This window comes from Orbicella faveolata, unplaced genomic scaffold (assembly GCF_042242905.1).
Source record: "Orbicella faveolata isolate gen_17 unplaced genomic scaffold, um_ofav_v1 contig_3, whole genome shotgun sequence".
Classification (NCBI taxonomy): Eukaryota; Metazoa; Cnidaria; class Anthozoa; order Scleractinia; family Merulinidae; genus Orbicella; species Orbicella faveolata.
In genome coordinates, this window is record NW_028301558.1 from 19,560,001 (window position 1) to 19,572,500 (window position 12,500).

Consider the following 12,500-nt stretch of genomic DNA (forward strand, 5'->3'; position numbering starts at 1 on the left):
GATGCTGGTCCACCTGGGTAAAGTGATAAGTTTCTAAAGACTCTATTGTGCTATGTCAGCAGGCTCCTTCAACTTTAAGTTGCTTAAGGCAATTTAACTGTTCTATTAAGTTAGTGAAGGTGATCACTGATGTTCTGAGCATGAGTCATTTGTCCCAGTTAAAGGCTGGCAAAGGGCAAACAAAGGGCTTATGTTCAAAGCGTTAGCTTCACATACTCATATAGTTATGTATCAACTTCAAGTTCATACATAACTGTGTGCATGTCAATCTTAGTCTAATGCTAGCAGTTTTGTCAACATGAAATTTCCAAAATCCTCGGGCTTCCTTATTTGATTGCCAAGCCATCATGTTTAACTATGGCCATGTAAAATATCCCAAGGTTGTCACACAGTTTTGAAGTAGGCAGTGTTATTGATGGAGTTGGTAGTTGATTTTGCCATCTTTATCTCAAGGCTAGAATCAAACAAAAAGTCCAATCAAGCAGTTAGCTGAGTCTGATCATGAGGCTGACCAGCTACTTTTGACAACCCTGATTCCCTTGCATAGTTCTGAAATGTTTCAATGACATGAACCAAGAAGATATCATTAATTAAGTACTGTAGATGCCCAGGAATGTGTGAGATGTCCAAGGCTTTGTACATTCAGCTACAGTACAGCTGGCTTGATAAATATCAACAAAGAGAAAAACTGAGAGATCGTTTACAGCATCATACTGATCCTGATTCTCTGCCATTCAGTAGGTATTGTTCTTACTAAAACAAGAACCCCGTTCAGCTGGTGTATTGCACACCTATACTTTTAACCCTCTTGTTCTGTCTTAATATTATTGATATTAAATGAAAACCATGAAATGTCAGCAAGTTGAGATCTGTTTGATCTAAACAAAATTAAAGGTGTGACTCAATTGAGCCAAGCTTCGGGATTTCAATTTCACAACTATTGTAGTCAAATTATCAATCACAACGCCGTAAACTCACGCACTGTACTATAGCGACAACAAACACTTACTATTCCGCCATTAACGTGTATTCGAGAAAATAAGGTCCATAGGCTTTGACCTGTGTAGGATTAGCGGCCGGCGATCTTTGTCTTGCAACTGACAGATTCATTGACTTCTCCTCCTCTGGTGAAGGAACAGTTGGCAACGATTTTCGTTTGTTTTTCGGCGAGTTCTCATCGGCTAACCCTTGAGTCTGCATTCCGTTAGTTTTCGAGCTTGACTTGTCAGCTTGGGTTTCATCTAGATCTCCTAAAAAGAGCTGAGAGGGAAGGAACATAAGATTAAATCATCAACAACAAAGGAATGTTTTTAGATGGCTTTGAAGTAAATAGCATTTGTACAACCGAGGAAGTCATAACTGCATCTGAAAATATTGTGGATCGACCATTACCGGCCGGTTATTAGCTGAGGAGGATAAGCTTATTTCATTTAATTACTCAGACAACAATTTGAGGTTTCGCTTTACCTATTCGTAACAGTATACCTGTATCTGTTACAAGTGAGGCATGCGTAAAAGCTCACATAGCAAACAAAACTCTTTCTCAAGATCTTAAAAACTCTTAAGCTATATTTCTTCGATCGAGATTAAATTAAATTACGGCTTTACCTTCTTCCTAAGATGATGAGTAACGTTCAACATCGTCGATCAAAACCTTGAAACCTAAATGATTGCCAACTGGTCATCGCCATCGACTTCAACACTTTCCTACATCTCAACTGTAATCAATAGTTACTATTAAGTGCAAGAGATGCTTCGATAATTTCTCAGTCACCTTTAGCCTTCAAAGTAAAATCATGAATATTTATCGTGAGAACGCGGCGGCCATGTTTTAAAAGTAAAGTCACGTGGCAACATTCTCGGCAATTGTCGGAAGTCTTCGTTGAAGTTCGCGTTTGACCGGCAGTTATCGAAGTTCCAAGATGGCGGCTACCAGTGCAGAGGAAGTTTTGCAGTCTCTCATAGACACTCTTGATCTGTGTGCAGAGAAAATCAAAGGTTCGCTAATGTTTTTTTAGCTAATCGCATCGTTATCAATACTTGCAGGAGTATCATCGATTGACATCAGCTTAGCATGTAATAGTTGTGAAAAGGTCTGGAGGCAGACTTCCAAAGAAACTTAAGTTTTGTTTTTGTACACTAACACAGAGGGAAGCTTGGGACAAGTGATGGAGGACTTGGAGTCGAGTTTTTCTTTGGAGGATTTTTGGATGAAATTAGGTGGTATATTTGACCATATTTGTGGATGTTTGATCTCATAAATTCTTAACTTTTGTTGAATATTATATTGTTCATGGTGGTGGCGGGGTTCATCATTATCATCTTTGTCCTTGTCATCATCATTATCATCCTCATCATCATTATCATCATCATCATCATCATCATCGTTATCATCATTGTTATTATCATCACTGTTCTTGTTGTCATTTATTGCTGCCATCACATGTCAACTAGGACTGTCATTAAGTTTTGAGTCACCTGCTGTTGCTTTGATCTTTACACCCGTAACAAACTTGCTACTTTATTAGTAAACTGTATCAACAACAGGCAATTTTACTAATAAAATCAAGAGGTCATTAAGCATACTCAGCAATTAGAAGTGTCAGGTTGGGGGGTATGGCCCTTAAGACAGCCCTGTCAAGTGAGACCACTATTTCCCTTTCCTCTCTATGGCTTAACTCTTTATAATTTAGGTGGAATTTAAAGAAAACAACAAAACTTTTAAGCTTCAAAGACATGTTTTGATGGATTCTCATGTCATCTTCAGTCGATTAATGTATAAAATGTTGGAAGTAGAATGTATAATAAGTAGAAAAATGCTACATGTAAGTGTTAAAACAATTGGCGCAAAGCCTGAAAGTGTGAGAATTATAAATAGATTTAGCTGGAATATCTCAGAGACCTCTCTTTCAACAGGGTTTACGAAAAAACTTTTTTGCGTAGTGAATCTGAAGTAATTTTAAACACGCATAAATTTTTGTTGTAAATTCATAGCCTTTAAGTTACTGGTAATTGAATAAGTCTTGCAATTTCCTTTAGGGATGACATTCAGGGCAGTTTCTAAAGAAGCCACCAAACTAACAGTCTCCTTTTCTAAGCCTCCAGCTCCATCTGTGGATGTAAGTTAAACTATTTTTTTGATGAGCACAGTGAATTCTGGTGAATGTTTCTTACCTGCTATGTAACTTGACTCAAACAATGAATTATTGAGTTTTCATGGTAACTTCATGCATTTAAATCACACTTGGTAAGTTTTAAGCCTGAGAGAGAGAAAGACATTTTTGTGCCGGAGTAACTCTTCTCATTCCCTTGCTTAAGGGTCCTTTGATGTACATGTGTAGCTCTAGGGAGATGGGATCACAAATTATAGTGTCTCTTTGATTATAGTGGCCCTGTTAGGGTAAAATTCCAACAAAAACACAGCAATAAAGGGCAGACAGGAAGGTAGATGAAATGATGTCAAGTGACATGAATCATCCAGAAATTCCAACAGCAACATGTGGACCTTCCAAAATTATGACATCAAAAGGTTTGAAATTCTGATGATGGACAATGCCTAATTTCCTTACCAGAACCTTAAGGAACCTGTATCTCAACAGTCAGCTACATGTACACGTCCATAAGCATGAAATTTTTCAGGTTCAGCCTCAGATGTCTATAAAGTGGGAAATATAGAACTTGATTGAGCAAAGAGAGACATTGTTTTGTATGCGACTACTTACCATTCTCCTTCTTTTTCTTTTTGCAGGAATTGCAGTGTCTGCTGACTGGATTTGAGACGTCAGTAATAGCCATGTTGACAATATTTCGTTCTTTGCCTCTGTCACAAGGCAAGTTGAAGATGTGGTGTCCTCTCATGAAGTTCAAAAGTTGCAACAACATGTATATACTGTAGCAAAATTACATCCGATGTGAAGAAGCATGTTACTGCAGTAATAATTAGGCCTATTAATAACATATTCAGGTTACACAAAATTGCAGAAGATTTTGCTTGATTCGGCTATTTTGCAACAGACCTTTGAAGCATTGGCCACCCTTACAAAATTATAAGTTCTCAGAGAACCTTTCATGACAAGGGTATGGATATTTTAAGGAAGATAACTGACAGCAAGTGTTATGACAGCTTGAAATGTAGTGACTGTTGTGTTTAGGTAAAAATCTTCACAAGAAACTTCAAGAATCAGTTCTCACTGTGGTTGACGACTGCCAAGTTCTTGCCTCTTCATTTATCAAGGAAGGCTGTTCAAGGTGAAGAAGGTGTTCTGCTGTTTAGGATAATACAGAATGTTATTGACTCAATGATAAGGCTGGACATGCCAGGAAAATTTTGCTCAAGGCTGTGATGAAGAACTAACTGTAGAATGGTGTGCCTGCCAACTCTCACTCCTGCAACATATCAAGCCTAGCGGAATACATGTAGTTGAGCTATTAATAAAAGCCTTAGTGACACATGTTTGAAAAAAATTATGTAAACTCAAACCAAAGAAAAGTCCATGTAAATGATGATACACTTTCCCTGGCACGGCATAATGTTTGAAGAAAAACATCCTGATGCTGAGTCCAGGAAATGTTTAAAACATCTGAAAAAATCATTGGAACATTCTGAAAATCTTTACACATATTTGGATATGGTTGTTTCTTCTTTGGAAAACCTGAGGTTCCCAGGATAGAGATCTCAGGTCTATGACTTAACAAGGGTTGGCAGGTATAAAAGACTAACATGCCTTGCAATGTTTTTGCATTTGTGAGTGGGTTGAAACAATAAAGAGACTAATAATTTATTATTGGTTTTATCTTATGCATTATGTATCTTGTTATCTTATGTAGGGGACTCAGATTTTTTCTTTGTCCCACGGTCGTGTTATGTTGATTAGTTCACTTTTCACATTTCATTACCGAGCTTAAAATTCACCATGTTATTCATTATTTTATCACACTCACAATGACTTTGACAGTGCTGATCCTAGCAGTATGCAGGATGCCTCTCACATATGAACTCAGTTAAATGACCTTGCTCTCCATGAATTCTCCTAGCCCAGTGGATAGAGCACCCACCCGGTGTTCGGGAGGTCATGGGTTCGATTCCTGTCGGGGACTCAGATTTTTTCTTTGTCCCATTCTCATCTCATGTTGATTACTTCACTTTTCACATTACATTCTACTTTGTCTGATTGGTATTTTGACTTCTGGATTGATTTGAGTTAGATTTAGGATATTGAGCTCTCTATTTGAGGAAAGAAACATATTTCTCCTTTGTCATGAGGAATATTGATTGATAATTTTTTGCGATTTATTTTCAATATTTTAAATTACCTCATTTTGTTGTAGTGTTGCGAATGCGAAGACACAGTCAACAGGAACTTTGTGGGAACACTGTGACAGTTTCCAGCATCTTCCAAAAGGTAAGGGTATATGGCTAGCCTCCTCTTAGCAGAAAGAAATGAAATATTTTAAAACAGTCTGAGAACTTGTAAAAGAAAGCAAACAAAAGAACATCATTCCAGCATTTGACTTTACATTTTTCTCAATTCCCGATGAAGGCAAGCCAAAATTGCCAAAACAGAAACCGTGAACAACTTTTGGTTTTAGGAAGTTTCAGAGATACAACTAGAAATTCCTTTGTTTGAAAATGTTTAGAACACAACAGACACAATAACACCTCCAACCTCCCTTCTTCCATTCACAGATTTTGTCACAATAATTTTGATTCATTTTTATTGAGAAAACCATAACCTTGCAAATTTCTTGGTGACAATTTACCAAACATTTGCCAAAAGATTTCTCTCAGTGTCCTTCACCCCCCCCCCCCCTACCCTGTTGTGAACCTGTTTTAAGACATGGCAGCAGGAAAAACAGGGACAACTTTTGGTTGAAGATGTGTTAACCATAGGATTATTAATTCTAGATAATACACAAGCAGTGTTAGCAGTGTTACAGTCTAGCTCAGAGCTGATCAAAGATGCACTCACTGAGCTTGATGAGGTAAGCACACCTTGGTCTTTGTTCGTTAAGCCTTCAGTTTAATAAAAAGTCTCCATACGAGCTAAGTGGCCAATCAGGCCAGAGCTTATCCCAGTTTCAGTAGCACGCATGGGCGCTAGTCCATCACAGGGTTACCCCCAGTATTAAGCTAGCTGGTACCTATTTATACACCTGGATGGAGAGAGGCACTGTGAGAGTAAAGTGTCTTGCCCAAGAACACAACACAATGTGCCCAGCCAGGGCTTGAACTTAGACTGCTCCAATAAATACATAGTAAAAATCACTCCCATTTTTACCACCTGTATCTTCCACGATTTACCATAGAAGCAAACACCATAAAGGGGTAAAAAATCTCAAAATGATACCAGGGGAGAATAAAGTGTTAGATATTAAAAATTAATCTCATCGCTAACTGCAGGACTGGTATAACAACATGGTCAGCTAATTCAGATTCTGGGTAGAGTTGGTTTAAGCACAGTACATGTTGAATGTGAGCTCTCTAGTTTTTCTTAGAGCACTGCTTGAAGGGTGAACGGAATGGCATGTGGCTAGAAAGTGTCACAGTTGGATTCTTTGCATATGATGGAATTTTATTATTTATTTTTATTACTTTATTATTTTAGATTTTGCTTGGTTGAACGGTAGGGAAATCAATGTAACATTTAATGGATTGAACAAGAACTTTGAGTTAGTCTTCTTGGTCATTGCAGGCACAAAAATGTAATGGATGTCAACGTGATAATGATGATGATGATAGAGAGTCAAGTAAACAGGGCTGGTCAAGTGAAGACAAACTGTTAGTCGCGCCCTGTGTAGGACTGGTGAAAGTGAGTGCTGAAGGTTGAGATTCTTCTGATGAACCAACCAACCAACAAACCCAAGGACAGACTTACTAGACAGATGGACAGACAGACAAACAGATGGACGGATGAACAGACAGAAGGATGGACTGTCTGATCAATTAATTGATCTGATTGATTGATTGATTGATTGATTGATTGATTGATTGATTGATTGATTGATTGATTGATCAGTCGATCAGTTTTATTCTGCATTTTTGCTGGTATATATATTCAGAACCACTTTCGTAATATATTGACCCATTTATCAATAATTATTATGTCACTTCGTTCATTTAGATCAGATCGTTTATTTCTCGTTCCTTCGTTTGTTCTCTTGTTCATTCTCTCCTGCCTTTGCTCATTTGCCTTTTCTACTATCCTTCTAGTCCTTGTCCGTAAAATGTTGCTTGCTTCAGAATTGCTGACATTTATTTGCAGGCATGTCGATCGTGTGTGAAGAAAATTTCCGGTGCAATCCGAACTTCTGGTCAAGTGACATCAGTAGAAAATATCCAGCAACTAGATCAAATGGCAGACGAAGTCTGCAGAACGAGCCCAAGGTGAGAATGCCATGTGACAAGAATGAATTATTTGTTAGTCAGAAACGAGATGCGCTGAAAGAAAAGTAAAATGGATATCACGCTTTTATGAAATAAACAAGAAAGTGTGCATTCTGATATCGAGGCTTTTACTTACCTGCAGTTTGAAATGCAAGCTAAGTCGTCTTCGAGAATGACGAAACACACTTATCTCGCGCGCTTGATATGAGTTGTCAAAGAAACTGGAGGACATCTTGATGGGTAGGCAACGCGCTCAGAAATTACAGAGTTCGATCGCAAATAATTTTCTTTGTAGTCGAATTCTGTACAATTTATGAATAGCAAAGTTAAGATACTAGACAAAGGATTACATTGACATTGATGAAGTGGTGTAGCTTCCTGTCGCGTTTTTAATTTTCCATACATTTGTCTTTGATTTTTTTCCGCGAGGGCTAGTGGCGCGAACTCAGCTTACAAGTTCGCGGGGAAAAAAATTAGAGACAAATGTATGTAAAATTAACAACACGACTGGGCGCTTTCTAGAACAGCTACATTCCTCAAATTTTGTCAAAGCAATCTTTTGTCTTGCATCTTTACTCTGCTATTCATATATTAAGAAAATCATTTGCTATCTGATTTCCATCAGTTCAAGCACTGTTAAAATTTCTGACACATTCTGAAGCTGTTGCTTACCCGTCTAGATGGCTTCTTGAAATGTAACACAACATTTTCGCCGTACACACTAGCAGTGAGATCGTCAACGTTTTACGTTGGGAAGGCGGCCATTCATGCCTGGTGTATTAATGGTATTAAGCTCAACTGTACGGTTTTTCAGTGATAATGCATTTTCTCTCATCTTTGCAGTGTTGACGATGTAGTTATGAGTCTTTACTGTCCGATGAACCATCAAAATGTTTCTGAGTCTGTGAGTCCATTTTGCTTCCTGTGTAGCTTCTAATATTATTGAGGTGTTTGTAAATCTCTGTCGAGTTACTTACGCTGTTCACTTTTTAATGTACTGTAGGCGTCCAAGCTAGCTCATCAGCTAAAAGAGATGTTGAATAAAGCAAGGTATGTTTATCGACGCGAAAAAATGATATTCCAATGGATTTATTTACGCGCCAACGCTCGCTGTTGTTTTTGTTTTCAAAAAACCTTATATTAAAGCATTTCAGTTTTTTTATAATTATACTCCACCCTTGTTTTGCAGGAACTCCCATTTCACGCTCGTGTCGGACTCCACCTGGCTCGACTTTTTGGACAAGGCAATAGATCATAACTTGGCCAAACTTACGGCTATTCTACAAGAACAAGGAGAAACGAATACATGATGCTAAAGGATTTACAACTAACTCAAGAATCCAATCTTTAGACTGTAGCAGAAGCATTGTGCCTCCTAAGCTCGCTATATCTTTAGCCACAAGATTCGGCGAAATATAACTCCAAGCGCCGTAAAAAGGGCTTACATATTACCCAGGTGCGCAAAACGGAAATACAAACACAAGGATTGAAAGGGCGCAGAATGGCAATTTTCGCCGCCAAAATTACTCTCATCAACGTCGAACGACGCGTGTAGAAGTGCCTTGTAATGGAATGTGGCTGAACCGATTATTTCCGATATTTACTGTCCAATGCAAGTGTTGTGCGAGTGTCTACGAGCACCCACAAAATTTCCCCGTCGGCCTTCGGAATGTACCGTCCAATGCAAGTGTTGTGCGAGTGTTTACGAGCACCCAAAAAATTTCCGCGTTGGCGTTCGCAATGCCGGATCCTCTCACTGAAGTTGTGTCAGTGTCTATCTTTTAGGCCGAATAAGAATCGTAACAAATAGTAATAAATTAAAATAATGGCAAAGAAAATAAAGAAGTTGAAGTTGTCTTTTAGCTTATTCATTGCCGCTTCCAGGCAAGGATAATTTGAGCAGGGAACACAGTAGTCGTGGCTGTACTAAATATCTCGACATATATTGAGAGGAACCTGTTTAGAAGGAGCAAGGGCTTGGAAATAAGGCTAGCTGAGTTTCAGATTCAGATTTAATATTTGACGGCGAACTTGCCCCACTGGGGCATGTTCGCCTGACTGGAGATATATGAAAGAACGTGACCAATAATTATCGTTTATCGTGCCGCCTTGGATGAAGAACGAGCAGTCCCTCCGCTGCCTTGTGGGAACTCCCGTGATTCAAAAGCGTGTGAGTGGCGTTTAGCGCGAAATCTTTAAAGTGGTAACCTCAAATTGAATCACATTTGGTTTAAGTATCTTTGGTGGGAATTTTCCTTAGATTGTAATTTTTCTTTGCGTCGTCTTGCAAAATGTCGCAAATTGGCTTGACAAAAAGAAACCGCCCATGCGTGTACCTTGAATGCATTGCCCTTTGCAAGTGTAAAAATGGAGCGGTTTCCATTCGACCAAAAATTCCTGAACTTTGAGAGTGCATGTGGCATGAAACATTTCTTGCGAAAGTTTCCCGACAATGCGAACCATCAACTGAAAATTGCCGGCAAATGCCGTGGCCCCGTTCTTTGTTTCTAAACAAATTATTCGTTATGCTTGGCATCAGCCTAGCAAGTGAAACACTTACCTGACTATCAATTTGAGCTTGACAAGAGTAAACTTACTCCTGAACGAAATTGGAAATGCTGATGTGCGAGCATTAGTCCATCGTCAGAATTCGAAAGCGGGCTATCGCTCGATGCTTCAGCTTCCAGAATTGGCTACGGTGGTCATATAGAGAGACCCAGCACCATCAGACAATTTTCAGCTCTTTCTCTTGACGTTACCCATATCTTTCAGAGTGTCTTGCACCCACGCCATTTAGCATGTCTAATTAAAGCCAATAAAGCTGGCTATCAATCTACACATACATGTATACCAAGAATTTTGAAGTAAAATGAATTGTCAAATTTTTCAGGGTTTCTCTATGCCAGCATCCAAATCACTTTTTGAAAGCTAAGTCAACGTGAGTCTGCCTCAAATTTTGGACAGTAGCTAGTTTATCATCAACGTCTGTTGATTTTTATTTTGAAATATTTTTTCTCTGAGAGTGATTTTTGAATGATCACTCCACCATTCTTTAATTCTGTTTTGGAAATGTTCTGTAACTTTTTACTGCGATTGAACTTGGCAACACGCAGGCAATTTTTCTAGTGTTTTGTGTCCAGAAACTGAGAACCAAATTAAATTAACAAGAAACAAAGTTCGCTTTGACTTGTACATGTAGCTTTCAAAATGTGATAATAATAATAATGATTTGGACGCTTGCATTAAAATGTCTAGAAAAATTTGGCAATTCATTTTATTTGAAAGTCCTTGGTATAGTTTGATAGCCAACTCTATAAATTTTAATTTGATATGGGGTTACATACAGTGTCTACAGATTAAATCGGATGCACTACATCCCTTTTGTGTGAGACACCTCTAAGGGTATATGGTAATGTTAAGAGGGTTCCAATTGTTGAACCAAATAATAATGATGTTAGAGTGGTTTTCAATTGAGTGTCGTAAAACCAAAACCAAAACCAATTACTTACCAATTAGACTTCTCAGCTAATCTCGAACTGTAGTAAAACCAAAACCAAAACCAAAAGTAATTGTCTGATTACTCTCGACACTCAACTGAAAACCGCTCTAAATATGCAAAGCAGCAATTCATTAATTCATCCTTAATTCTCTTTCGTAACATAGCAGCACCTAGTTCTAAAGTTTGCATACAAAATGTAAGTGCTTTTTTAGACTGCTTCTCAGATGGTTCCTTCTGCTTTTTCATAATATAGCAGCATCTAGTCAGAAAGCTGCATGCAAAATGTTATAGAAGTGGTTTTTTAGACTTTGCTTCTCAAATGCTTCATTATGCCTTTTCATAACATAGCAGCATCTAGTTATAAAGTTTGCAAAAAAAAAAATGTTATAGTGTTTTTTAAAGACTCTGCTTCTCAGATGGTTATGCTTTTTCATAACAAAGCAGTATCTAGATATTAAGTAAATGCATACAAAATGTTATAGTGTTTTTTTAGGTTTTGCTTCTCAGATGGTTCCTTATACTTTTTCATAACATAGGATCTTGGTAAGGTAAATTCTTCCATAGTTTGATGAAAATAAACATACACGAACAAGTAACAATATAAGTTTTATTATTTCAGTATAAATAAAGTATTGTTTGAAATGAAATGAAGATGTCATAACGGCAGTTGTTTACTTTTTGTTGGGATAACATGCATATTGTCCTGGCAATTTTCTTTCTTTTGGGTGGGTTTTTTAGGAATCCAAAGGAATTTAAAAGTGTGTTACACTCGGCAGTTTGAACACAGTTTGGGGGATATACAAGCTTTGGTATGGGTCCTCAGTACTTCACGTTGGCGTCAGTATTCAATCACGAATACGTTTCATACTTCACCTGAATCTCGTGTTCCGGTCGAACACGAGACATGAGTTGAAGTGTGTCGTTTAGAATACCTTAAAACCTCACGTATGCCTCAGTATTCACACATGAACACGTTTCATTCTTCGCATGAGTCTTGTGTTCCAGTCGAACACCACAGAACACTTGAAGTGTGTCGTTTAGAATACCTTGAAACCTCACGTATGCCTCAGTATTCAAACATGAACACGTTTCATTCTTCGCATGAGTCTTGTGTCCCAGTCGAACACCACAGAACACTTGAAGTGTGTCGTTTAGAATACCTTAAAACCTCACGTATGCCTCAGTATTCAAACATGAACTCGTTTCATACTTCGCATGAGTCTTGTGTTCCAGTCGAACACCACAGAACACTTGAAGTGTGTCGTTTAGAATACCTTGAAACCTCACGTATGCCTCAGTATTCAAACATGAACACGTTTCATACTTCGCATGAGTCTTGTGTTCCAGTCGCACCCTTCGGGACACCAACGTGTGTCTGACTGAACTACGCGGAAGCGTATATTACCTGCATAAAACCGGTTCTTGACGACGCAATACATCTTTGGCTGTGAAAAATGTGACATAACTTTCGTATTCATAGCGTGCGATTCTCGAAAATTAGAGCATACTTGACGTATTCATTAGTATTCGAAGACGTTCACGTCAGAAGTGGCGTCGTGCATCGCGTGTTCCAGTCGCAAACTCTCGAACAACTGAGAGTATTCGAAAATGTTCGAG

The 12,500-nt window shown here is 38.3% G+C and overlaps 2 protein-coding genes and 1 pseudogene across 3 annotated transcripts in view; 2 read left to right on the plus strand and 1 right to left on the minus strand.

Moving 5' to 3' along the window:
• Positions 1-1,814, minus strand: part of LOC110051017 (protein AKTIP homolog) — an 11,697-nt gene extending 9,883 nt beyond the window's left edge. Inside the window, exons 1-2 of one of the 2 annotated variants that reach the window (XM_020756990.2) lie at positions 1,609-1,814; positions 1,010-1,260 (exon numbers count right to left, since the gene is read on the minus strand). In XM_020756990.2, coding sequence (XP_020612649.2) covers positions 1,010-1,260; positions 1,609-1,641 — 284 coding nt within the window. In that variant the 5' untranslated portion in view covers positions 1,642-1,814. Of the gene's footprint in view, positions 1-1,009; positions 1,261-1,392; positions 1,444-1,608 lie in introns of those variants that run through there. The other variant, XM_089298487.1, reaches the window with a different exon arrangement.
• Positions 1,815-1,881: 67 nt separating this feature from the next.
• LOC110051014 (cyclin-D1-binding protein 1 homolog) lies at positions 1,882-9,241 on the plus strand. Its single transcript, XM_020756988.2, has 12 exons — positions 1,882-1,998; positions 2,149-2,220; positions 3,040-3,119; positions 3,749-3,830; positions 4,152-4,248; positions 5,329-5,402; positions 5,906-5,982; positions 6,693-6,809; positions 7,263-7,384; positions 8,228-8,288; positions 8,388-8,434; positions 8,574-9,241. Exons 1-12 carry the CDS (start codon positions 1,923-1,925, stop codon positions 8,692-8,694), a joined length of 1,026 nt encoding a protein of 341 aa, XP_020612647.2. The 5' UTR covers positions 1,882-1,922; the 3' UTR covers positions 8,695-9,241.
• Positions 9,242-9,497: 256 nt separating this feature from the next.
• The window catches only part of LOC149106764 (52 kDa repressor of the inhibitor of the protein kinase-like), a 4,279-nt pseudogene continuing 1,276 nt past the window's right edge, over positions 9,498-12,500 (plus strand).